Below are 27,658 nucleotides of genomic sequence, written 5' to 3'. Positions count from 1 at the left end.
CTGACAGTCCTTCTGTACAAATAACGAACAGGTAGGGGGACAGAGGGTCCCCCTGACGCAGCCCCCTCGACGGTGCAAATTGTGCAGTCAGGGCACCATTCACCTTTATTTTGTATTTAACCGTGGACACGCTCTTCATGATAAGCTCCACCCACTGTTGGCAGAACCCCATCTTGGTAAGCATGGCCTGCATAAAGCTTCATTCTTGGTAAGCATGGCCTGCAGAAAGCTCCATTCAACACGATCATACGCCTTACTCATATCCGCCTTCACAGCAGCATACCCCTCCTTCCCTCCTTTTTTGCTCCTCAAGAAGTGTATTAACTTATATGCCACAAGAACATCATCAGTGATCAGTTTCCCGCCCACAAAGGCACTTTGGCTTTCAGAAATGATCTCCGGTAGAAGCAGTTTCAGCCGATTTGCCATGACTTTCGACACCAGCTTGTACAACACGTTACACAAACTAATGGGTCTTAAGTCCTTTATGCGGGAAGGGTTCTTCACCTTGGGTATAAGAACCACCAGAGTGTCATTCCACCCTTCTGGCATCGGATCCCCATTGAGCACCTTCAGGACTTCCTTCACGACCGAGCCTCCCATGAAGTGCCAGCACTTCTTGTACACTACAGATGGCATGCCATCCGGACCCGGTTCCCCAATGCTGTCCAGGGCAGCTTTCAGCTCAGCCTTCGTGAACTCGTTGCTCAAACAGTCGTTCATTTGTCGAGTCACCCGTGGGTGTACTTTATCAATAAGCTTAGTTGTTCGGGTACCTTCTGTGGATTTAAATAATTCCTGAAAGAAAGAGCCCACATAGTTAGTGTTGAACCGGTATGGCCCAGCCCATCAAGTTATCTCTTAGGGCCCAGGCCCATGTAGTGGGACTGACCTAAAAGGAGGCTCCCAGCCATCCCGTTCCCAGACCGAGCCGCCACACACAAAACACACGAGCTGGAGGTACTCCTCTCTCCCTCCCGTACTCCTCTCTCCCTCCCGTTTCTACATGGTATCAGAGGCCAGGTCCGGCAAGGTCTGACGGCCGGCGGCGCCGGCCGGCGTGGCTGCGGGGTCCGGTGGGGATCGACGGCGGCCCTGCGCGCTGGAGAGGTGGCGGCTGTGCGCGGGCTGTGCGCGCGCGCGAGGAGGAGAAGCGGCTGCGCGGGCGACAGGGCGACGGCTGGTGCTGGTTCCTTCCTGCCCCGTCTCTCTTATCTCTCTCTGTTCTGCTGTGTTTCTGGAGGTGGAAGGGAGAAGGAGAGAGGAGGAAGCGAAAGAAGGGCAGCTGCTGGAGTCTGGGGTTGCGGCTGCTGCTGTTTCCCCGAGAAGGAGGTTGCAGCTGCTGTTGCTGCTGGTGGTGGTGTGCACTACAGGGGAGACCGGGAGTTGGGTGCTGCTGCTAGAGGAGAAGGTGCTGGTGGTGGTCTGTTCCTGGAGCTGCTGCTGTGCTGTTAGTGGAGCTATTGTTGTGCTGTTCCTGCTGCTGTGCCTCTGAGTTGCTGTTTTTGCTGCTGTGTGTTGGTTCTGCTGTGGAGAAGAAGTGAGGCTGTGGTGCTGCTGGAACACCAAAGATGGCTGGACCAAATGCTCTCGCTGCTGCTTTCGAGAAGCTCGCTAAGATCCTCGCGGAGTCCAACTCCAACTCTGGGGCCATCGTTCCTCGACAGGAAGTGGCTCAGAAGCTCGAAATGTCACCCCTGGACATGAAGCTAGAGGTGGCCACAAATTATTTGAGCTGGTCCAGAAGGGCATTGCTGGCTGTGGAACAGAAGGAACTTGATGGGCACTTATTGGGTGCGGTTGATGAACCCGGAGACAAGACTACCGCGGAGGGAAAGCGGTGGAAGGTCATAAACTCTGTGCTTGTTGGCTGGTTGTTGAACTCAGTGGTGCCCTCCATTGGTCGCTCTGTGGAGGGACTATCCACGTCCGCCGAGATATGGAAGACTCTATCCACCCAATACTCAGGCAAGGGTAATTTCATGCTAATTGCTCATATTGAGAGGAAGATCAGTCGGCTGCGCCAAGGCGATGACATGTCAGTGATGGCATATGTAGCAGAGCTGCAGGCTTTGTGGGCAGAGCAGGATAACTGTGATCCTCTGGAACTCTATGATGCGGCGTGCATCGAGTCAGGGCGCAAGTGGATTGCACGCAGGCGTGTGCTGAAACTGTTGGAAGGCCTCAGAGGTTGCTTTCATGGCAAGGGGGCTTCCCTGTTGCACCAACCTCTCCTGCCAACTATTGAGGAGACTATTGCAACAATGTCTCAAGAGGAGGTGAGGCTATCTCTTGAGCATGCAAACGTGAAGTTTGTGCCGGCTTCGACATTTGCAGTCACTGAGCGCATGGAGTGGGGAGATCCCAACAAATGTCATATTTGTGGGGAGGTAGGTCATTGGAAGAGGGAATGTCCAACTCGTGGTAGAGGCAGGGAATACAACAGAGGGGGCACTGGCAGAGGCAGGTATGCTCGAGGCAGAGGTGGATACCCATGGAACTCAGGGGGTCAACTTTCTAGGGGCAGAGGTGGCTACTCAGGAAACTCAGGGTGCAGGGCGCATATGGTAGTTGAAGAGGACACTGGGACGTCACAGGGCAAGGGAGTTGATGAGGCTGCCTATGGGGACTTTGCTCACTGGGCCTCCACTGATGAAGGTAATTCGATGAAGGCATTTCTTACTCCTAATGAGAGTGCTTCAGAGTGGGTCTTAGACTCTGGAGCATCTAAGCATGTTGCGGGTAATTCCTGTGTGTTTGAGTCTTACCATAAGCATGCTCCTACTCACAAGGGCACTATACAAACTGCCGATGGTACCAATCAGCCTGTCGTAGGGGTTGGCACAGTCAAATGCACTTCAGCCATCTCCTTATCGTCAGTTTTGCATGTGCCAGCTTTTCGTGTCAATTTGGTCTCTTTCAGTGCTCTCATTGATCAAATACACTGTCGTGTGATCCTTGACAAGTTTGGGTGCTTGATTCAGGAGCGACAGACGAGCCAGACGGTTGGGACTGGCACCAGGCGTAGGGGGCTCTGGTACATGGACCAGGAGGTGCAACCGGACTTGGTGTGTGCTGCGACCATGGAGGACAAGGAGAAGCAGGCGATGATCCATCATTGTAGAATGGGTCATGTATCTTTTGATAAGATGAGTAGAATCTTTCCGGATGTTATGTGTGGAATAGGCAAGGGCAAGTTGACATGTGATGCTTGCGAATATGCAAAACACACAAGAGCCTCATATGTGAGTAAGGGGCTTAGGAGCATATCTCCTTTTATGCTCATTCATTCGGATGTATGGACTAGCCCAGTAGTGTCAATGAATGGAAAGAAGTATTTTGTTACCTTTATTGACTGCTATTCTCGTATGACTTGGATTTACTTGATGCGTCACAAGGATGAGGTGTTTAGCTGTTTTCAGAACTTCCATGCTCTTGTAAAGAACCAGTTTCAGGTGCAGGTCAACGTGCTCAGGACTGACAATGGTACAGAGTATGTGAACAATATTTTTGGGGATTTCATGGCTAACCAAGGGATTCTTCATCAAACTTCATGTCCGGACACCCCACCTCAGAATGGAGTGGCCGAAAGGAAGAATCGTCATATTCTTGAGGTTGCTCGGTCATTAATGTTTACCATGAATGTGCCTATGTTCTTATGGGATGAAGCAGTTATGACAGCCACGTACCTGATCAACCGGACACCTTCCAGGATATTAGGTATGAAATCTTCGTCTCAGTTGCTCATTGGAGATAATAAGTTTGTTGTTTCCCCAAAGTTGTTTGGTAGTACTTGCTTTGTTCGTGATCACCGACCATCTGTTGGAAAGCTTGATCCTCGGGCAGTGAAGTGTGTCTTCCTGGGATACTCTTCTAGTCAGCAGGGGTATAAATGTTTGTCTCCCTCTGAAAAATGCAGGTTCGTGAGTATGGATGTTACCTTCAGGGAGTCCGAGCCATTCTATGGTACGCCGACTGATCTCAGTCTGCTATTTGCAGAGCTTGACCACCTACATCATGTGCACGATGGTCAAGAGGGGAGAAGGATGTGTCTCATACTCAGGGTGATTCTGTGGGCAATAACACTGCTAATGATGTGCAAGTTCAGGTCCAACCAATAGTGGGAACAATTCCGGTTAGTACTCTCACTGATGATGATGTGCAGGTTCATGTCGAGCCAACCGTCGATACACTTAAGATTGGTGCTCTTCGGGTTCCTGTTCGGGATCGATGGCAGACGAACACCCTAGTGTACTCTCGACAGCAACCACACGTGCAAGGGGAGCAGCAAGGCAGTGAGGCAAGAGTGCAGGGGGAGCAGCAAGGCAATGAGGCAAGAGTGCAAGGGGAGCAGCAAGGCAATGAGGCAAGAGTGCAGGGGGAGCAGCAAGGCAATGAGGCAAGAGTGCAGGGGGAGCAGCAAGATAGTGAGACGAGCTCATCTGACACAGTGGAGCTGCCCATTGCATTGCGAAAGGCTACACGTGAAGCGGCAAGAAAGGGTGAAGTAGCAAGGAAGGCTCTACTAAAGGATGATGCTTGTGATGATCTTGATATTGGCAATTTTGTGTCTTATAAGGCTTTGTCACCCACATATAAGGCGTTTGTTGCCTCCCTTCAAACTGTGTCAATTCCAAAGGATTGGAAGGCTGCAAAGCAAGATCCGAGGTGGCGTGAAGTGATGATAGAAGAGTTGGAAGCACTAAGGAAAAACAAGACATGGGTGCTAACCACATTGCCGGCAGAAAAGAAAGCAGTGAGTTGTAAGTGGATCTATAAAGTGAAGCAGAATCCTGAAGGGAAGGTGGAACGGTATAAGGCCAGATTGGTCGCCAGAGGATATAGTCAAACTTATGGAATTGACTATGATGAGACGTTTGCTCCCGTGGCAAAGATGAACACAGTAAGGATATTGGTCTCCTGTGCTTGGGTGGAAGTTGCACCAATTAGATGTCAAGAATGCCTTCTTGCATGGTGAGTTGCAAGAAGAAGTGTACATGGAAATACCACCAGGTTTTGGTACTTCAGAGACTACGGGGAAGGTATGCAGGCTGAAGAAATCCTTGTATGGACTGAAGCAATCACCAAGGGCCTGGTTTGATAGGTTCAGACGTGCTGTCCGTGGTATGGGGTATGGTCAGTGTAACGGTGACCACACGATGTTCTACAAGCACTCTGATCGGAAGATCACCATTCTTGCTGTTTATGTGGATGACATTATCATCACTGGAGATGATGAGGAGGAAATAGAGAGATTGAAGGGTTGTTTGAGCAAGAGTTTGAGGTAAAGGATTTGGGTAACCTAAAATACTTTCTTGGCATTGAAGTGGCTCGGACAGAGAAGGGAATCTCTTTGTGCCAACGAAAATACACCTTGGATCTCTTGAGTGACGTGGGCATGATGGGATGTCGTACTGCCCCTACCCCGATTGAACAAAATCACCAAGTGCCAGCACAATCAGGAGAGCTAGTGAATAAGGAAGAGTATCAGAAACTGGTTGGAAGGTTGTTGTACTTGTGTCATACCAGGCCTGACATTACGTATGCTACGGGGGTGGTGAGCAGATACATGCATGAACCAAGGAGTGGGCATCTTGATATTGTGCACAGAATCCTGAGATACTTGAAGGGGACTCCGGGTAAAGGGTTGTGGTTTGGGAAGAGTGGACATCTTGATGTGGATGGCTATAGTGATTTGATTGGGCCAGTTGTCAAGATGATAGAAGATCAACTTCTGGTTACTGCGTGTTTGTGGGAGGAAATTTGGTATCATGGAGAAGCAAGAAACAACCTGTTGTGTCTAGATCAACAGTAGAAGCTGAGTATAGAGCATTATCTCAAGGGTTGTGTGAGATGCTCTGGATGAAGTATCTACTGAGCGAGTTGAAACTTCTGAGGAAGGGGCCCTTGAAGGTGTGGTGTGACAATCAGTCAGCTATAGCCATCGCTAATAACCCAGTTCAACATGATAGGACAAAGCATGTGGAAATTGATCGGTTCTTCATTAAGGAGAAGCTTGATGCCGGGGTCATCAGCCTTACTCATGTCAGTTCTGGGCAGCAGTTTGCAGATTGTTTGACAAAGGGTCTGGGAACAAAGGATTGTAACTTGGCATGTGACAAGATGGGAATGATAGATATCTACCACCCATCTTGAGGGGGAGTGTTGAACCGGTATGGCCCAGCCCATCAAGTTATCTCTTAGGGCCCAGGCCCATGTAGTGGGACTGACCTAAAAGGAGGCTCCCAGCCATCCCGTACCCAGACCGAGCCGCCACACACAAAACACACGAGCTGGAGGTACTCCTCTCTCCCTCCCGTTTCTACAGTTAGTTAGGTCTGCCACCGCCTCCACGACCACTCCATCCTCCCTCCTTAAGGCCGAGATTTTGTTCTGCTTCTTTCTGTTAGAGGCATATGCATGCAGAAACTTCGTATTCGTATCTCCATCCCTCAGCCACCAAACGTGTGCACGTTGTTTCCACTTGATATGCACCATTTCTTCAAGTTTCTCCACTTCACATCGCAGCCTCGTCTCCTCTCTCACCTTCTGCTCAGAAACATCCTCCCACCTACACACCTCCAGCTTCTTCAAAGACCTTTTGAGTCTTTCCTCCAACTCCCTCATCTCCCGGTTCCACTTCTGCGTCCTCCCAGCTACCGCCCTAAGGGTGTCCGCCACGTTCCCTCCCATGTTTCCCCCATCCCTCTCCCAGGCCTCCCTGAATGTTGATCAGAGGTCGAAGTTGAAACAACCTTAGCGCTGAAGTGAGGCAAAAGAGAGGTGGCAATCATCAGCACACAAGTTGTCTCAAGAAGGCGATGATGCTTGCGCTCAGCAACACCATTGTGAGCATGAGCACCAGGACAAGAGAACTGAGCAAGTGTGCCCTGCTCAACAAAGAATCCGTGCAACTTACGAGAGATATACTTTGCAGCAGAATTTGCATGAAAGACACAAATAGGTGTGGAAAATTGTGTATCAACCATTGCCGCAAATTCTTATAGATAGATAAGATCCCACTACAAGAAAGGGGCGTCGAGAGAATCATCTATAAAGATAATATAGTAGCGATGACCTCCTTTCGAGGTAAAGGGAGCTGCACCCAAACATTAGAGTGAACAGGATCGAAGGGACGTCGAGACAGAGTGTCGCTATGAGGATAAGGTAATTTAACTTGTTTACCAAGCCGACAACCCTGACAGTCTAAAGACACCACCAAAGACGGATCCGAGAAGACCACGTCGAACTAAGGATGAGAGATGAGAGCGACATAAGTGACCAAGACAATGATGCCATTGCCCAAAGAGTTGGTAGATGAGGCAACAGAGGCAGGGAGACTGGTGGCGGCGGGAGCGGAGGTGAGGTGAAGCCAGTCAAGCTTCTAGAGGCCATGGGAGTTACAACGGCAGGGGCTAACATTCGTATGATGATCCTAAACAAAACAAGAGTCAAAGTTGAGAATACAACCAGAGTCAACAATCTAGTCGCCAGAAATGAGTTGCAGCACCACACGACAACACTGTTGGTATTGGCCCTTGCCACCATGATTTTCTTCTGCTGCGATCGCATCTAGTCCAGTATGTGCTTTCTAGTTTTCTATTATTTCTACCGCGTCCACCAAATCCGTTGATACTTTGTGTTTCTCATTCTATGTGAGTCTATCATACCTTTGTCTGTCAGCCTTTTTTTTTGCTCATTATCCTTCCTATAGGATTTTTGTGGCATCTCTTTGCATTGTTGATCTATGCCCATTATCATGCCGTCGAGCTTCTTTTGCCGCCGTTTTCTTGGGCTTTTTTTTTCCTGCCATGCTTCATTCTCTTGATGTGCCATCGTTTGACAACCCATCTTCTCTTGATACTTCTCTTGCATCTTCTATTGAAGCGGTGTCTTGCTTTGATGTGCCATCTTGTTCGCTCTCCTCTTTCGCTTGACTCGATAGGTTTTGAAGACTCTTCATGCTACGACAACACTCTCAAGACACTGACTTTGGATTATCATTTTTTTCTGGTGTTACACTTCTTCAAATGCAATGCCACTGCATGCACTTTGCATTTGAAGGGTGTGTGTGTGTGTGTGTGTGCAGGAGTATTAGTATTAGTCTAGGAGTCCTTATTAGTTAAGGAGTATTAGAATTAGTCTAGGAGTCCTTATTAGGCTATGTTTCCTTGTGCCCCAGTCATGTGTAATATATATATATATATAGTCATGTGTAATATATATTTATATATATATATATAGTGTGTGTGTGGACTTTTTAACACCCGGTGACTATGCCACCCTCTGGGTGGTAGTGCCATCCCATCTTATCTCCGTTCAATTCATGCCTCGTGATCCATGCAAACACTATGCTATCATCATTCCTCCATCAGGATTCAATTAATGAAGCATGCTAATGATCACACTAACAATTCATGCCTCGTGATCCATACAAACACTATGCTATCATCATTCCTCCATCAGGATTCAATTAATGAAGCATGCTAATGATCACACTAATACGATTCCAACAGAGTATGTGCCAAACTAGGGATACCAAAATGTCAGGTCATAAATACTTGACCAAAAAGATTCCTTAAGAGTATACAAAATTAGTATCACTTACTAACTTATTGTAATAGTATAAAAAATTGGTTGGTGATTTAGACTTATATTCCTAAAATAAATTCTTCATGAACTCCAAAAAGATTCCACCAAATATATATCCTTGCGTATACACAATATTAACATTTAACATTGTTACTACTTAGTGCTAAGAAGTCATCTAGTGCAAGTAGACAAATGAAGACTAAACAAATGGCAAGCCTAAAAGATGCTACACGGATCTCAAAGCAAGATCAAACGCAAAGACTTAATAATCATATATATATATGTAGCTTGCCACAACACTAGTTCAGGCTCGGATATATATGCTCCTTGGGCTATCTTGTAGAGATAAGCTGCATCCATAACAGGAGTACGAGAATCGGAGGTTGAATGGAGGACATAGTGGATGAATCATGAGTCATATGAATAGATGCTCCAGTATCAAGAATCCACGGAGATGTACCTGCCTATGTAAAGCGTGGTCTCACAATGCCAGAAGAGTCGTTAGCAGAAGCTGTTGATGGAGAACCAGAAGACGCTGCTGGCACCGCTAGCAGGCATCAAAGTCGCGCAATCTCCTGCTCAATGAAGGACATAGTCTTTTGGTTCTCCTTCAATAGGTTCTGCAGAAGCCGATGGAGCAGGTGAGGTCAAAGGAAGGTTCCTGTGTGAGGTGTAGTCGATGGAGCGATATGCACTGACACCGTTGGTGAAAATCGTGAGAGGAATCGGTGTAGAGCAACAATCACTTTGTGTGTGTGGGGGGGGGGGGGGAGGTGTAGTCGATGGAGCGATATGCACTGACACCGTTGGTGAAAATCGTGAGAGGAATTGGTGTAGAGCAACAATCACTTTGTGTGTGTGGGGGGGGGGGTCGCAGAAGGGCGACCACCATGACCCACAAAAGATGGTGTAGAGTGACCATCAGGAGACAACCGAGTGCAGCCTTGCACACGCTTGAGGAAGCCGGCGGAGAAGAAGCCGAACACAAGGCCAGCAGATGGTGTGGACAACACGTACTACGATGCCGCACGTCATGGAAGGACACATGCGCCTGTTTTGGGAGCAGCCGTCCGGGAGCGGTCCAGCCATGTAAAGGGAGGGTCAAGCTAGCGTAGATGGACAAGGCGGCGGGCACAGCGGCGCCTGCGTGGACAGACGGAGCGACGATGGCGGACGACGACTAGATCACATCACAGGAGGCGGGTATGGGTGGCGGAGGGCAGCAACAGAACAAGATCAGGCGTGAATTGGAGGTGGGTCCGGCAACGACGCGTGGATTGGAGGTATGGGGTGGAGCAGCAGTGCCTGGAGGTACGGCAACGGTGAGCGAAGAAGCAGCGGTGGCGTGAGATCTGATGCGGGTGTGAAAAAATAACCTAGGGCTCAAATACCATGTTAGAAAATATGCAACTTGTATATTCTGGGGCCAAAGGCCAGTATATATATATGCAATGTACAGGTAGTTGGCCCGCGGCTGGTGATGTGACTCCCCGAAGGAGACATCTATGCGTGGCTGGTTGGTTGGAGGTGACTCAGCTGTCAATGGACGAGGGTAGGAAGCGCTTGTGGAAGGCCGAAGTGAGGGTGGGATGAAATCCAGATCCAGTTGGGGTCGATTCAGTTCAAACCCAGTTCAACCGGGGCCCACACTAATCAGGGAGGAGGTGCTCGATCTCCAGGCTTCAGTCAGACGATGTGGATGCCTTGATCGTTCGGGCCGGCGGATTCATGAGAAGAGTAAGCGACAATGAACAGAGAGATGATATTGAAATCGATCTAAATAGGTGGTGGAGATCGATTAGGTGATGATTCGATCTAGAGACCAAAGAAAATTGACAAAGTGTTGATGAGAAACCGAACATAATCGATCCAGAGAGGTGGAGACGATTAAATCATCCGGAAATCAATTTTGCAAGCCGTTTTTGGCCTCCGAAATGATGCCGAAATCGACGAAGTAGGTGATTGAGGGATACGACTTTTAATTGCAGTTGTTTTCGCAGGTCGTGGAGCTCAAACGGATTTCGTATTACCAAATTATGGCCGTTTTACAGGTATCGGAAAAGTCGACCGAGGCGTTAGTTGCGACACTAGAAAACCCTAAATCTGGGCTAATGATACCATCTTAGACGAGCAACTTGGATGTATTGCATAATTCATGGGGCAAATATATGGTACAGTTGACTTGGGGTACAAAGAACGAAATCTAGACTAATAAGGACATCTAGGCCAATATCCTAATACTCCTTAACACAGATATCTCGCTGTCTGCTGAACCAACATGAAGTTACCATGTATGTACCGTTTGGTGATGAAAGCATATTGCTTCTCCTCAACCAACGCTCCCAACCTTGGCGATAACCTAGTGGCCAAAGTTCACTCAACCCTCTACTTGTCCCTCCCAGCAAATGCATTGGTGGTCACTTGTAACTCATTTCTCACATGCATGAAGCAAAGTGCCCTCACCTCTCACTGAAGGTGAGATCTAAAGCTTCTTCGAGGCGATCCACTGAGGAAATCTGGGTCGAATGAAATTTGCTCCGAGCACTGGGCTTGGACGGAAACTTCACAAGGAAAGCTTACCCTGTGTCGACGGATTTGTACTGGAGGTCACACTCCTCGACGGGATTATGCCTTGCTCGATTGGGAGTCATGGCCAAACATTGTTCTGATTGTTGCAAGTAACAGTGACCTGTTGCACGACTGCCGTATACACGTGTCTTAACTATTGTCAATGACGGCACTTGTTCACACTGCAGCAATCTTACCCGTCAACACTATCGCAGAAGGTGGCGAAAATAATGCAAATTACACTGTTGATGATATTATACTTGACTTAGATCTGGAATCCAGGAGATTAGAAGTATGATATACCGTGTGTCGGACAACAGTATGGTAGTACCACAGCATATGGTGATTCCTGTAGAACCTTTAGCCATTGGCTATCTACCAACATGTGCTGATTCCTGTAGAACCTTTAGCCATTGATTACCAGGATCTTCAGTATTTCTATTGTGGTACAAGCAGATTTACTAAACTCAAATCTAACATATTAGCTGGTGTCATATATGTGAATTTGATGCTAATGGTATTACGGGTTGAACAAGAGAGTGCAAAGAAAAGACTGATAAATATATTGGTTAGATGGTGTTCTCACTAGATGGCTGTGCAGAAAACCGTTTATGTGATTGTCTTATTCTTCACTGGAACCTATGTATTTGGAATTTCTGATTAGGCCTCCCCCGCTGCAGTAATTTTTTTTTTCCGAACACACAGGAGATCTGCGTATCATTATATTAAGAAGAAGAAACGGGACAAGAACGTATAAAGAAGTATCATGCTGTGCCATGTAATCATTAAGATGATGTGGCACTACAATTGAAGATGAGAGAGGTGGTAGTAGTATAATAGCACACAGAAGAAGGAAATTGGATGGCAAATAGATCTTGTACAGTCACAATTTCACATTTAGATTCTACAAATGAATAAACAAGGTAGCACTACGATGCTATGCAATGGGAAGGTCTGCAAGAGCCCTTATATATCTTAAGTGCATGTGTACTCGTTTTGACAGCAATGTTTTGCGACTTTGCACTAGTTTATACTCCCCCCGTTCCTAAATATAAGTCTTTTTAGAGATTTTACTAGGGGACTACATACGAAGCAAAATGAATGAATCTACACCCTAAAATGTTTCTATATACATCCGTATGTAGTCCCCTAGTGAAACCTGTAAAAAGACTTATGTTTAGGAACAGAGGGAGTAGATCATTTGTACTTCATTTCTTAATTTTTTGTTAAATACAGGCTCTCTAATTTTTTGGCTGGTTCTGTACAGCGAGCCATTTACCCTACAATCGGAATGGTTTCAAGTTTTTTACAAGCGATGGTGGTCTAAATAAGACTGATATTAAAGATATATTGGAGCGGGCTTCTAGAATATACGAGGAATCTGCACGTTGTGGCAAACAAGAACAGACCGGTGTCGTGACTCATGTGGACTACATGTCAATTTATGCTTCTGATCTAGTGCAAGCAGTTCGTAAATCTGCTGGAAACAAAGGTGATCATATGCTTATTTTATACTGCATTTTGATTCATTAGGCAATTTATACTCGATCACATTTAGGTCCCTTGCCTTTGCTTTGCATATCTGATGTTTTTATTTCCGCCATTGATTGATTTCTCATTGTCATCATGTCGTATATAAATTTCATGCATTCAATAAACAAATTATTTTTCTGATGAATTTCACATTCTATTTATATTTTGTTTGGTCCTAGTTGCTGTGATATCAACATATTAAATTATCAATATTATATGCTTTATTCTATCTTAAACTCTCTCCATTTTTATTTACTCTGCATATTAGTTTTTGTTTGAATCAAACTTTATAAACTCGGGCCAATTTTATAGGAAAAACTATAAAACATACTCCCTCCGTCCGGAAATACTTGTCCTAGAAATGTATCTAGATACATTTCTAGGACAAGTATTTCCGGACGGAGGGAGTATACAATACCAAATCAATACCATTGGATTCAGCACTGAATATATTTTCACATCATATAGATCTCTTATTGTAAATGTTCATATTATTTTCTATAAACTTGGTCAGACTTTATAAAGTTTGACTTCAGTCAAAGCTAATATGCGGAGTTAGGGATGCAAGGCGGCGCCGGAACCCGGCCCGCTTCATATGCAAAACTAGAAAAATTAGTTCCAGCTGAATTAGAGTGTGTTACACTAATTCGTACTATTTGGCTCTTTGGTGGGTCTTTGCGGGACACCGCTCTGCACCCCTATGCCGTGTAAATTAAAGTGGAGGGGGCATAAGTATTATTGTTACTTTACAATCCACATTTCTCGGATGAATTACGCATGTCAATTTCTACTATTCATATACCTTTTTATCTGCTCATTAGAAAGCTACTGGTTCATGCATCTCACATTCTATTTGTATTCAAATATGTGACTATTGGCTATGTGGAAGATTGATCTGATAGCAAACTGTGAAATGATAGAATATAAAAAAGATAAATATGAAGGAAAATGACTTTTTTTTTTATGCTTATATTTTTGTCCATTTGGTCTTAGAGAAACCATTGGAGGGACTGCACATAGTTGTTGATGCAGGGAATGGGGCAGGTGGCTTTTTTGTGGTAATGTGTTTACTCCTACTTGTTCTGTACCAGTATGTTTTTTCAGTCCAGGTTTTTGTGTTGTGCACTCTATCCTTACCTTCGGCCAACTGATCGACAAGTCTATTGAATATTTTCTCAGTTTTCTTGTGCAATATTATAGACATATTATTCTAATAGAAACATAAGTTTAGTTATTTAAATTTGATTGTTACTCCCATATAAGATAACTGTTATGACCGGCGTGCATTATAGCCGGAGGAGGGCCACGGGCGCGGGCAGTTAGGCCCAATAGCGCGGGCAGTTAGGGGCTTGGCCCAACTTATCGTTATTTTTATTAGTACACAGGAGATTATATAAACTCATGTAAAGACGAAAGTGCCTTTCTGCTCCCGAGCTCAAATGAGCTCGGGTGAACAGTAAAATAAAAAAAATTCGAAAAATGTTCAAAAAATTCTGAATTTTTTTGAGACCAACTTTGACAAAAGTTCTAAGTGCATGCAAAAATTTGGCATGAACTAACATTTCTACAAGGCGTGGCAAAATAAACAAAATAGACACTCTGAAAATGCGCATTTTCAGAGAAACCATTTTGTTTATTTTGCCACGCTTGTAGAAATGTTAGTTCATGCCAAAATTTTGCATGCACTTAGAACTTTTGTCAAAGTTGGTCTCAAAAAAATTTCAGAATTTTTTGAACATTTTTTGAATTTTTTCCGATTTTACTGTTCACCCGGAGCAGAAACTCCACGTCCATGTAAAGACTCGTTTTGAGATTAAGAAGTAGCAATCATTATTGCTCGGCTTCTGCTGAGACCCTAACCCTAGCCGCCGCCGCGGCCGTCTCCCACGCGTGATCACGGCGCCACAGCATCGTCGCCCGCGCCCCCAACCTCGCCAGCCATCCTTCCACCCTATAACCTACGACTACGCCATGGTAGGAGACCAACTCCTATCAGTCTGGTATCAGCTGTCTCGGGTGCTATCATGTCCACTCCTCAGCCCACCGCGACCCTGCCGCCGCCAGTCACCACTGTTAGGAATATGCAACTTAGTATTCCAATGAGGCCATAGGCAGAACTGAACATGAGTCAAAGTCAAGAATGACCCGACAACCAGAGTCAACAATCTGGCCACCAGAAATGAGCTGCATGGTAAGCCGAGGAACATGAACAACATCGGGAACATGAACAGATGAAGTGCTAAGAGTGCCTCGGCCAGTAACTGGGAGAGAAGTACCATCGGCAGTAAGAACATGAACAGGAGAATCAAGAGGTCGAGTAGATGACAGAATGGATGAATCATGAGTCATATGAAAAGATGCTCCAGTATCAAGAACCCACGGAGATGTACCTGCGTGTGTAGAAAGTGGTCTCACAATGCCAGAAGAGTCCGTAGCAGAACCAACAGAACCTGTTGATGAAGAACCAAAAGATGGAGCTAGCAGACATCGAAAGCGGCCAATCTCCTGCTCAGTCAGGGGCGCAACTGAAGATGTCGATGTAGACACACCCGACAATGGAGAGTCGGAGGCAATCAGCAGGGCGCGAAGTCGCGCAATCTCATCCTCGGTGAAGTACACAGCTGAAGTAGGCGGCGTATTGGCACGAGGAGAGAAGCGACCACCACCACCTGTGGAAGTCGCTAAATATGGCGGTGGAGCATGTCCAGTGTCGTCGGCAAAGACCGGTGGAGAAGACGAGACCATGTGCAGACAAGCACAAAGTGCCAAGGGAAGACGCGTGGACGAAGAGCAGTCCATGGAGTCATAGGCACCGGGACAACCGGTGAAAGTCGCGAGAGGTGTCGGGGAAGAGCGACATGCATCGATGAAAGTCGCGAGAGGAGTCGGTGTAGAGCGACAATCATCATATGTAGAGCTCGCAGGAGGAGCAGCAGAAGAACTACCAGCACAGCCGTCAGGAGTCACCGGGAAGCAAGGGACTGCAACATTGCGTGCTGGTGTAGACATTTTTTTTTGGAACTATGCGGAGCGAGGCTGGATCCCACGAGCGGCGGCTGGATCACACGAGGGGATCCCATGAGCGGCGCCTGGATCCCACAAGCGAATCACCAGAAGCAAGTGCCACCAGACAGCGGCTGGATCCCACGAGCAGGGCGCTGGATCCCATGTGGCTCGGTCTGGAGGCTGAGCCGGCGAGCAGATCAGGACGAGCAGGGACGAGTGGCTCGATCTGGAGCAGATCCACGAGTGGCAGCTGGATCCCACGAGCAGGGACGTTGGATCCCACGAGCAGCTCGATCTAGAGGCTGAGCGGGCGAGCAGATCGGGACGAGCAGGGACGCTGGATCCCGAGTGGCTCGATTTGGAGGCTGAGCGGGTCGAGCAGATCGGGAGCGGGTCGAGTAGATCGCGCGGGACACAGCAGGCCGACGAGCAGATCGGACGGATGAGCAACTTCGAGCGGAACGGGGCAGGAGGAGGAGATCGAGAACGGGCTTCGATCGGGGAGAGGAGACGGATCAATTGCACGAGTTGCAGGGCGCAAAAAATTGACCTAGCTCTAATACCATGTTAGGAATATGCAACTTAGGGCCTGTTTGGTTCATGACTAACTTTGCCACAACTAACCTTAGGCAAAGTGTGGCCAACAAAATGGACACCACAAGTGTGGCAAGATTTGGCAAAAAATTGAATGTATGACATGTGGACCATATAACTAGAAAAGTGTGGCAGTGTGGCAAGGAACCAAACACATGCCTAAGGTATTGTGGAATGACTAAGGTTAGGCGTGGCAACCTTAGGCTGGGAACCAAACAGCCCCTTAGTATTCCAATGAGGCCATAGGCCGATATATATACATGTAAAGGTGTGGAACATATGCAGGAAACCCCTTATACAACGGGATAAATACAAAGGGGTACATGACTATATTATAACTCTAACAACCACCACGCCGCCGGCCCTATCGGGGCCGATCTCCGCTGTCGCCGGGACACTGCCCGGCGCCGCCTCCTTCGTCTTCACGCCGGAGGAGATGACGACTGCGCTCCGGGAGCTCGGGCAGGCGGTTGCGGGCATCCGCACCTTCCTCTCGGGGCCATATGCCCCGCAGCCGCCAGGCTCCTTCGCCTCCACCCTGGCGCCCCAGCAGCAGCTGCCTCCGTCGCCTCCGCCAACCTTCTCGGTCGCCCCACACGCCCATGGATCCCCGGCCGCCGGCTTGGGGGCGCCCTCGGGCCTGGGGGTGCGCCCATCCACCAGGTTCGGTTTCTCCCGTCGCCATCACCGTTGCCGGCATGGCTCGCCAGGTCCCTCTGGCTGGTCTACACGATGGCCTCGAGCCAACCGCATCTCTCGCCACCAGCGACGTCGCACCCGGCCGGGCCGTACGTCGGCCCCTTTGGCGCCACCGGCCCCTCCGACGGCGTGGACGGACCCCTCTTCCACGGCGGCTCCCTGATGCCCACCTACTCCATCCAAAACATTAAGTTTTCTGAATTTGAACCTAGCGTTTCAATTTTTATTGAAGATTGTTTGGTTTTGAATTTGTAGCCATATCCACTCAATCTGGTTGCCAGCAGAAACCAGATGTTTCTCCCGGGCGAATATGAGCCCTGGTGAAATATTAGGTTGTTACTTCAAATTATTAGAATATGTGCTTATGTCTGACTCAGTGAACATAGAATTTTGATTTCGATAAATCTATCTGCCACGGGACATGAATTTGGTTTGGTGTGGTATGTAGTAATGACAGTATTTGGTCCAGGTGGGAGTCCAAACAGAGAGGAGTGCGCTAGCAGATTTGGTAGGCTAGGTGTTGAGATGGGAGTTCGTATTAGCATACATCTATAAGGAGTCCAATTGTATTAGGAAGGTCAAGGCCTAAGCATCGACGTACTATATAAGCATACCATCACCATGTATCTTGGGTTGCGGCAAGCAAGAACAATCAATCTGATTTCTCCTAGTTATTCTCTTGTTCCAACCTATGTCTACCCAATCCCTCACAGCTACGTCGTCTGCCTATCTTCAGCGCGGTAGTTATCCCGTTGTGAATCGAGGTTCACAACATATTCATACCACAATTGTCATTGAGTGTTCGGACAGCGTCCTATATAGGCAAGGCCACATGTTGGCCTGTGAGTTTATTTTCGTTTCACCCAGAGCATCTCACTCAACCCATGAGATAATGCTTTATACTCAGTTTCTGCTGTTGATCTACACACAACTGTCTGTTTCTTGCTTCTCCACAACAACAACAACAACAAGGCCTTTAGTCCCAAACAAGTTAGGTTAGGCAAGAGCTGAAAACACATAAGATCTCACAACCAACTCATGCTTCTGACACATGGATAGCTAGCTTCCAAGCACCCCTGTCCATGGTTAGTTCTTTCGTGATACTTCAGTGCTTCAGATCTCTCTGTACGGACTCCCCCCATGTCAAGTTTGGTTTACCTGACCTCTCTTGACATTATCAGCACGCTTTAGCCGTCTGCTATGCACTGGAGCTTCTGGAGGCCTGCGCTGAATATGCACAAACCATCTCAGACGATGTTGGACAAGCTTCTCTCCAATCGAATTTCCTCCCACAAACGCATAATAGCCTGAAGTGTTGATATCCTAAAAATATAAATCCAAATTCAAAATACACATGGAGATACAAAAAGGACAAATCCATATGTGAATACTTTTTGTTTCTCCATGTGTACTTTGATTTTTTTTTACAGATTATAGGCACAAGTCTTGAAAACATTCACACAAAAATCCGAGTTCTTTTTATTTAAATATATTTTTTGAAAATTGGGAGCATGTGAGCATTTAAGGGGTGGTAGCACCTGATATTTTCCCATGTTTGAAGGCCATCATCATCTGTGTATTTTGCAAGTTTTTTATTTGTTTGCATTTCCAATATAATGAAATATGGGTTGTTTTGGGCAGGGCTAGTAATATACATACAAATGAACTTTACTTGTAGATACTAGATAGGAAGTCATATAATAATGATAAATACTAGGCAGAATGCCCATTGGACAGAATTTGTTGATGCATAGAATCACTATAATCTCTTTAACTAAGGTGTTGGTACATTGATCTATTGCATATTTGAACTTACACAATTGCATTGCTGTGGTTATTGGACCAGGACAAGGTACTAAAACCATTAGGAGCTGTTACTGATGGGAGCCAATTCCTGGAGCCTGATGGTAATAGCTGGTTCTTTTCTTCATTCCATTAATATCTTTGTGGCCTTTCTCTCATTATGAACTACATATTTAGGTTTGTTTCCCAATCATATTCCGAATCCTGAGGACAAAGCTGCAATGGAAGCCATTACACAAGCAGTGCTTAATAATAAGGCAGACTTGGGCATCATATTTGATACTGATGTTGACAGGTACAAAAATAACCATTGAGATTCTGGATATGCGTAATAACATCAATGCTAAAAATCTTGATTTTTGCAGGTCAGCTGCTGTTGATTCCAGTGGACGGGAGTTGAACCGCAACCGATTGATTGCTTTGATGTCTGCCATAGTTCTTGAGGAGGTAAGATTTTATGGAGCTGCAATTTTGTTTCATATTACTCTGTTGCTTGCGTCTAACTAATTCATTGATCTGCTACTAGCATCCAGGAACCACTGTTGTGACTGATAGCGTGACATCAGATGGACTGACTGTATTTATTGAGAAGAAACTTGGTAGATACTTTTTTTGAATGGAGAACTTGGTATTGTGCTAGTTACAGCTTGGTGCTTATTTGCTTAAATGATCATTTTCTTATCTATTTTATGCTCAAGGAGGGAAACACCATCGATTCAAGCGAGGATACAAGAATGTAATAGATGAGGCTATTCGTCTGGTTAGTTTGCTCTTCCTTCATGATTCAGATCACCCTGTAATGTAATTTGTCCCATGATACCTAGTATTATGAAATGCAAATTATGAATATTTCAGAATTCTACTGGCGAGGAATCACATTTGGCGATGGAAACAAGTGGCCATGGAGCACTAAAAGAGAATCACTGGCTCGATGATGGAGCATATATGATGGTAAGGGTGCTTGTTCTGCTACATTCCTTGAAACTTTCTGAACCGTGCAATTATATGGGAGCCGGATGAAAATGTTGTCATTTTATGCTTAACATTGGTTGGTTTGAAAATATCTCTTTGAACCTTTATGGCATGATATAGCTGAATCTCTTATAGCTACTACAACTTCAGAAGCATTGCTATTTGTATCCCTTCTATTCTTAAGATAGTTCCTCCTTACTAGACTAATTCCAACAGTATATAGCATTGTAGTTCCAGATGTGCTGTATTTCATTTGACCTGGAAAGAAAACTGGAACATCATATTTCCGAGGACACTTTTAATTGCCATTTCTCCTTATTGGCACACACTTCCATACTTACCTTCTCTTTTTTTTTTTGCCTTAGGTTAAACTTCTGAATAAACTTGCTGGTGCCAGAACATTGAACCCAAACATCGGTAGTAAAGTTTTGACTGATTTGGCCGAGGGCCTTGAGGAGGCTGCTGTGACAGTGGAGATAAGGTTGAAGATTGATCAAAATCATGCAGATTTGAAAGGAGGGTATGTTAAATTCTAACTGGCAATATTCAGTTCATTTTCAGGAAAATGATGCTACCCATGGCCTTGACTACTGGCTGAAATAAAAACACTTTCATTCAGTAGCCAGTTAAGGTGGGGTATCATGGAAGGCTAGCCCAAGATTTGATAGAAATGAGCAATAATTATAGTAGGAAGCATGCATGAACCTTAGTTGAACTTGCCACGGCAAAATTGATTGAACTATTGCTTAACTTTGAGAGTTCTAGTTGTCACATGCTTCTATTGTGCATAAGCATGTCTCAATGTGTTAATATTGTGAGTTCATCTGCACGACATCCATGGAATGCTATGATTTAGATTGTTTTATGTAATAAGAAAGTTTCACATTTCAAGGAGATTAATTGGCCATTTGAAAATAGGGTCACCCCTAGTCTTTTTAACAGTAAATTATGCATGCTGTCACAACAAAGGGCTGTGAGTTCATCTGCACGACATCCATGGAATGCTATGATTTAGATTGTTTTATGTAATAAGAAAGTTTCACATTTCAAGGAGATTAATTGACCATTTGAAAATAGGGTCACCCCTAGTCTTTTTAACAGTAAATTATGCATGCTGTCACAACAAAGGGCGGCCAAGCTTGACTACAGAGATGTATTTAAGTACTTTATATCAAGTACAGATAAAGTTCATGGATTTAATTTATTCTTTTTTGTAGGTCCTTCCGTGACTATGGAGAATCAATCTTGAAACATTTGGAGAGTGTGATCAGCAAAGACCCAAATCTTCACAAAGCCCCGAAGAATCATGAAGGCGTATGTCGATCATCTTTGCTTGTTTCCGAAAGCTGATGTATACATCTTCAGTTCTTTATACTGATTAATATTTTATGCTGCACTGCTACGCTATGCAGGTCAGAGTTTCTGGATATGGTGGCTGGTTCCTGTTGAGGCTATCCCTCCATGATCCGGTTCTTCCCCTTAACATTGAGGTTATCCTCTCTTCCCTTTTCTTTCAACTGTCAAACCTTAGGAAGCACCAGTCTATTAAAACAAAATTGACCATCATGTCATATGTGCATGCAGGCACAAAGCAAGGGTGATGCCATTAAGCTCGGACTTGCAGTGCTTGCTGCTTCGAGTGAATTTTCAGCATTGGACACAACTGCATTGAACACGTTTTTGCAGCAATGAAGGGTAGGAAAATCGATCGATCCTGTAGCCTTTGCATGACGTCTTGTTCGTCTGTGTTGAGCTGTTTTTGGATACAGGGCAACAGTACATACAAAGAAATGCTTGTTTCAATATATGCTTCACTTTGACCTCTCCTTGGTAAGGAAGTACCGAAAATGAAATCTTCATGCCCTCCAGCAGATGACAAAGCAATTGACAAGAATCTTGCATACTGGCATGGCCGCATGAATGCTTTGTCCTTCAATATTTGCAACTTACTATTTGCACCAGTAACTCGTTGCGCAAAGCAGATTATAAGTTAGGCCCTGGAATCTCACAAATTTGCAAGGCAGAAACATTTATGAGCTGAACCGCTTTCAAATTGAATGAAGTATACCCTGCTTGATTTTGCTGGTTGTTTTTTCATGCAAGTGAACATTTGAATCCCGGTCTTGGATTCGCTACGTGTTTAAGAAAAGCTTCAAAGGTACTGATCGCAGATGAATTTTGTGTGGAACATGCATCCTAATCGCAAGTTTGGCAAATTGAAGATAGTTTCTGTCTAAGACGATGACTTCATGCAATAAAAAAAAAGGGTACACAAACGTCTTACATTTGGCGATAGAGGGAGTACTTAGGCCAACTCCACTGCTCGACCCCAAACGGACGTCCGTTTTGTTCGGATTCTGTCCGTTTGGGTAGGGAGATGGGGTCGTGTCCGACCCTGTCCTGAGATACGCTGGCCGTGCGTCCAGCGCTTGGCCGCATCCTATCTGTCAGGGACTAAAATGTCCATATATTCGTATCAAAACAAGTTTGCACATCAACCCAATCGAAATTGTCTCTAAATAAAATAGTTTTACAACCAAATCGAAATTGTCTTGAATGAACATAAAATGAACCAATACATCTATTGGTTGCCAATATGTTCACATATGTGCTCAACCAAGTCATTTTAAAGATTCAAATGAGTGTGCCAATCACGCATCTCATGATGGAACTGGACAAATTGTTGAAACGTTCCGGTTCTTGATGCAGGGGCTCAACATTTTCACCTTGATAATCAAATCCTTGGTCGAAGATACTGTCATCACGCTCGTTCTCGATGATCATGTTGTGCATGATCACACAAGCAGTCATCACCTTCCAAAGCTTCCTTTCATCCCATGACAGTGCAGGGTTTCGAACGATACCCTATCGGGATTGAAGCACACCAAAAGCACGTTTGGGCAAATTTCTTTCTCTTCTCATCTTGGGGGTCCGAGATTGTCTTCACAAAAGTTGACCACTGAGGATATATACCATCAGCTGGATAGTATCCCTTGTTGTACTGATGGCCGTTGATCTCAAAGTTGACAGGGGGAGTGGCCTTCTGCAAGCCTAGCGAAGACTGAAGAACGCTGCAGCACGTCGATATCATTGTGAGAACCTGTCATGCCGAAGAAAGAATGTCATATCCAAAGATCCTACGAAGCCACCGCTTCTAATATGACAGTGCACGCTTTGACATGCCCCTTGTACTAGCCCTGTCAAGCAAATGGACAGTTCTTCCACTCCCAGTGCATACAATCTATGCTGCCAAGCATGCCTGAAAAGCCTTTAGCTGCCTTGGTCACCAACAATCTCTCTGTATCAACGGCAATTGGCTGCCTCAAGTATTCAAGGCCAAACACCTCGATCACAGCCTGTCAGAACTTGTACATTGACATCAGACATGTTGTCTCACTCATATGCACATACTCATCCACCAGGTCGCCTGAAATTCCATATGCAAGCATGCGGATGGCCGCGGTGCATTTCTGATAAGAGGAGAATCCTAGCTTGCCAAGGGCATCCGTCTTGCACTGAAAGTATAGGTCATGAGCAACCACTCCCTTTCGGATACGATTGAACACATGCCTTGCCATACGAAAACGGCGACGGAATTTATCCGGTTTGAAGAGCGGTGTGTTCGCAAAGTAATTGACATAGAGTAGGGCCTGGCCTCTCTCCCTGTTGCGGTTCAGGTTCGGAGCACAGCCAGGGAGTGACCCCTGTATCGAGGAAGTTGCCGTTGGATGTGGTCATGAACCATCACTGCAGCCACCACAATATCTTCATCATCGGACGACGAATCATCCGATGAATAAATGAAGTGGTGAAAGAAAAACTCATCACCACTGTCCATACCTTTGCGGGCATAGTGTCGAACATCTTGCACTCGTGGTGGCAAAGAGGCCAGGATGGTCACCTCGATGAACGGGTGGTTGGTGGCCGGCTACTGGCCGCTCTGGGTACTCGTCAGAAGCTGCCGTGGCCGCCGTGGTACGTCGTCTGCGGCCGTATCCACTCTGCCGCCGGCTACGGCGGCGCTAGCCAAACCTCCTCCGATCGACGCCCAAACTAGGGCGAAAGCGGGGGCGTGGTGGCGGCCATGGCGAGACGGAGTTTGCTATGAACGGCCGGGGGATGAGGTGGCCGGAGAATAGCGACGGCGCCGTCGGCGGGGCGGGAGAGGGGGTGGAGGCGTTGGAATTTCTGGGAGTACTTGTGTCCCTGACACGCGGGTCACGGACGGACAAGGGCGTGCGGCGAGCGCGTCCGCGCGATGTCTGTTTCTTCCAAACTGGGCGCAAGTTTGGACCGGGGATGGATCGAAAACATACGAAATCCGGACATTTATCCGTTTGGGTCCGCGCGTTGAGCCGCGGTATTCATCTGTTCTACCCCAAACGGACGCGCGGATAAGATGATGTCGCACGGTGGAGTTGACCTTAACAGCGAGGTTTGAGTGTTTGAAACCAAAATGCATTTAAATTCTTGGTGGTTGGATCCTCATCGCATGGCTTCTAGGTCGTCTTCTACCTTCAGCCGCCCTCCTCCTGAACAACTCACGATCGCCCTTCTAAGCCACCCCGTTGATTAGATTTTTTTTCTTCCAGCGAGCCATCTGTCAACCTGCTTCCTCGCCTCTGCAGCAACGTCGGTCAGGGCCTCCTCCCTTCCCACCCATGCGAAATTAGCTTGTGGGTTCGTGTATTTGTTGGATCCGGCACATTCGAGCTCAAAGTTTGGAACGCAAAAAAGAGCAAGTCCGATGCAGCCTACGTACGTACGCGTGGAGGGATCCGTAAGAAGTGACAAGCGATCAAAGGCCAAGAGGAAGGGCACAAGAATCCGAGTCAGCCATCACGTTCGTGCATGCGCCTCAATGAAACTGCTCCATTGGCGGGAACCGCATGAGAAGTGGGAAAACCATGGGCCGGTCCGATCCAAGAAACCTCCTCACGTTGCGTCGCAGCCTTTCTCCGCCTCAGATTCTCCTTTTAAGTTCCCCTGGTCGGTCGGCGCATGCGTGTACCGGCTGACTGAGGGTGGTCGCTTTTCCTAACTCTCTGTTTGTGGACGGGATTGCACCTCCGGCTCAGCATGACGGCACCAACTTTTCTGCAGCCAAACCGATCCAGCAACGGCACCGGCTTTTCTTGTCTAATTGTCTTTGTTAAATTGATCCGAGTGTTGCTAGCTCGTGTTCGGCCACAGGACGAGACGAATTAAAATGACGCTGCTGGCGGGCCAGGGAGCAAGATGGATTCTTTCGAGTTTGGATCAAAGTCGGTGTTGGACGGCCCTCCGAACCAATCAATCAGTACACGGAAATCATTCACATAAACCTCTTTGATGTGCCCTCCCATAATTCATTGAGCTTTGGTCCACCATCCGCGACTTCCCACTTGAGATGCAACCGAGATTAGCGACACCTTACTGACCAACTATAGTAACGAGGAGGGAGGATCTCTATGCTACATACCATATATTTTAGCAACTAGAATTTACTACATGAAATGAATATAAAAATAAAAAAAAGATAAGAACATCTCTTTGTTGCATAATTTAATATATCTATTTTATTTTTTACCAGTACAGATATGTGACCATATTCTCACTTTTTATATGCACCTATATTAACTTTACACAACACCATGAGTTTCTTTACTATTTTAGGAGATGTCCAAAGCCGGTAAGGGGAACATGAACATGAATGTTCAGTGGTCCGCTCCCCCCCCCCCCCCCCTGTGTCATATGTTTATAAGACAAGAAGCATTTTAAATTTACGAGCACATTGGAATGAGGACATCAATAATAGCCCCTGCAGCTATACATACTAAATCAATTACTAGAGCTTGCGCACGTCATTTGAATTACCAGATTCTTCCGTTTTTTAAAAATCCTTTTAATGTTTCATGAATATATGATGGTGCCTGAATTAGATACTTTTATTTTACTTATGAATGAAGGACCTAGCATGGACAAGAAGGATGATCATTGGAGTGGAATCAAACATGGAGAAGAAGGTGTGCGTAGGGGAAAGAACAATGGAGTTTGCAGTGATAATTTTCGCACTTTGAAACCACCGTTAGAAGAGCATGAAGGCTTGGACGAAATATACAAGATGCCACTTCATAAATTTTATCCATAGGCTATTATAGGTGACGCGTCACCTTATTTTTGGGCCAGGCCCATGTAATTTCGAAATACGACATTATATAGGCTGTTTTTAGAGTCTCTATGTGTTGGAAAACTGAGTTAGGGTTGGTTTCGGACCCCTCCTCCAAGGGGTCATGAAATTCCCGTCTATTCCCCGCATATATACAACCCTTAGGGCGCCGTTTAGACTCGGGTTTTGTTTATATTATAAATTCGTCATAGCTACAACTTCGCGTCCTTCGTTTATGTTCCACGATCAAACCAAGACGTCACAAAACCCCACTTTCATCAATAAAGCTTCCTCTTACATTTGCAATATCCAGATTGCAATTTCAGTTTCTTGATCGTTCTTTGTTTGCGTGCGGAAATTGACCCTCGTGGTTAGGTTGATTGTGCTCCAACGTGGTCAATAACCTCTCGAAGTTGGTTTAGCGATTGCTAAGACACGACGTCTTCACACATTCATAGTCGGATCGGTAAAGTCTATTCCACCATAAACGATAGTCACATCTCATCAAAATACAAGGACAACTTTGCCTCTATCAAGTGGTATCAGATTTCCATGTTGCTCGATGAGATTTTTACCAGTTTTTTGTAGTTTAGATTGCATATGTTCTTCATACCTATAGTCCACGAGAAAGCCACAAAATTTAGGGTTAGTTCATCCTATCCGAACAAATCTGAGCCTTTTGCAATTTTCTGTTCAGTGTTTTGCTATGTTGAATTTGTGGTTGCATCGTCGTGTGGAGTTGCTGGTCTGAGCGTCTAGTCTTTTAGAGTTTCGAGTTCTGTTCACAGGTTGTCACGCCGCCGCCGCACCATCTTCATCGCTGCCATATACCACCACCACACCGGATACATCACCACTTCCATATACCACCACCACACCAGATACATCACCGTTACCATATGATAACCGACAAGTGTAGGGCATCGTTTGTAGCCTTTTCGATAACCCAACAAGGAGATAATGGTAGAATTAATATTCTCTCAAGTTCTATCGACCACCGATACAACTCTACGCATGCTAACACTTACTTTTACTAGAACAAGTATGAAACTACTTTGAGGGAAAGAAACTAGAAGTACTTAGTAGGTGCGATAGATAGTTTTGCAAGGAAATAAAGAGCAATTAATAAAAGTTAGGGGCTATTTAGTAGAAAGGTTTTTGTGTAACGCAAGAGAAAGATTGTCCACAGGAAATTGAATATAACATGGTAGATACTTATCATATGTAATGAGGGAGAGACATACGCTAACACACTTTCCATACCTGGATCATATGCACTTATGATTGGACCTCTAGCAAGCATCCACAACTACTAGAATTCATTAAGGTAAACCCAACCATAGCACTAAACATCAAGTCCTCTTTACTCCCATACACACACAACTCCCTTACTCGGGTGTAATCTTCTGTCACTCTAGCCACCCATTATAAGCGAATGATGAACATATTGCAAACCCTCCAGCGTGTATCTTTCACGTGTGCGCCTCATGGAAGGCACCTTAGGAGAACACCATATCAACGCACAACTCATATAAATATCATCATATCACAATTAACCCGTAGGACAAAACAAATCCACTCAAACATCATAGGATGACCACACATCATTGGGTAATAACATATAACATTAAGCACCATGTTCAAGTAGAGAGTACAACAGGGAAGAGATATTTTACACCGCTGCATAGAGGAGGAGAGAGTTGGTGGTGACGGCGATGAAGTTGTTGGTGTCGATCACCGTCA

At 45.8% G+C, this 27,658-nt stretch overlaps 2 protein-coding genes across 6 annotated transcripts in view; both read left to right on the top strand.

Annotated features, from left to right (window-relative positions):
- Nucleotides 1–21,848, top strand: part of LOC123398626 (phosphoglucomutase) — a 43,240-nt gene extending 21,392 nt beyond the window's left edge. For 2 of the 5 annotated variants that reach the window (XM_045093074.1, XM_045093077.1), the window contains 12 exons: nucleotides 12,428–12,652; nucleotides 13,687–13,751; nucleotides 18,839–18,899; nucleotides 18,973–19,090; nucleotides 19,161–19,242; nucleotides 19,322–19,394; nucleotides 19,494–19,555; nucleotides 19,651–19,746; nucleotides 20,133–20,287; nucleotides 20,985–21,081; nucleotides 21,180–21,257; nucleotides 21,352–21,848. In XM_045093074.1, the coding sequence (XP_044949009.1) occupies nucleotides 12,428–12,652; nucleotides 13,687–13,751; nucleotides 18,839–18,899; nucleotides 18,973–19,090; nucleotides 19,161–19,242; nucleotides 19,322–19,394; nucleotides 19,494–19,555; nucleotides 19,651–19,746; nucleotides 20,133–20,287; nucleotides 20,985–21,081; nucleotides 21,180–21,257; nucleotides 21,352–21,459 (1,220 nt within the window). In that variant the 3' untranslated portion in view covers nucleotides 21,460–21,848. Of the gene's footprint in view, nucleotides 1–12,427; nucleotides 12,653–13,686; nucleotides 13,752–18,838; nucleotides 18,900–18,972; nucleotides 19,091–19,160; nucleotides 19,243–19,321; nucleotides 19,395–19,493; nucleotides 19,556–19,650; nucleotides 19,747–20,132; nucleotides 20,288–20,984; nucleotides 21,082–21,179 lie in introns of all 5 variants that reach the window. The other 3 variants (XM_045093073.1, XM_045093076.1, XM_045093075.1) reach the window with 2 other exon arrangements.
- On the top strand, nucleotides 1,181–3,345 carry LOC123398627. The gene is made up of 2 exons (XM_045093078.1): nucleotides 1,181–2,658; nucleotides 2,985–3,345. Exons 1-2 carry the CDS (start codon nucleotides 1,572–1,574, stop codon nucleotides 3,026–3,028), a joined length of 1,131 nt encoding a protein of 376 aa, XP_044949013.1. The 5' UTR covers nucleotides 1,181–1,571; the 3' UTR covers nucleotides 3,029–3,345.
- Nucleotides 21,849–27,658: the final 5,810 nt, after the last annotated feature.

Source organism: Hordeum vulgare, chromosome 5H, assembly GCF_904849725.1.
Source record: "Hordeum vulgare subsp. vulgare chromosome 5H, MorexV3_pseudomolecules_assembly, whole genome shotgun sequence".
Lineage (NCBI taxonomy): Eukaryota > Viridiplantae > Streptophyta > Magnoliopsida > Poales > Poaceae > Hordeum > Hordeum vulgare.
Note: the sequence above shows the minus strand (reverse complement) of the source record. Positions and strands in the feature narration are given on the sequence as shown.

Coding starts and splice junctions, on each gene's coding strand:
- LOC123398627 (XM_045093078.1), top strand. CDS start 1,572: ATGGCTGGACCAAATGCTCTCGCTGCTGCTTTCGAGAAGCTCGCTAAG. Junction 2,659..2,984: donor CTGGGCCTCCACTGATGAAG/GTAATTCGATGA, acceptor TGCTTGATTCAG/GAGCGACAGACGAGCCAGAC.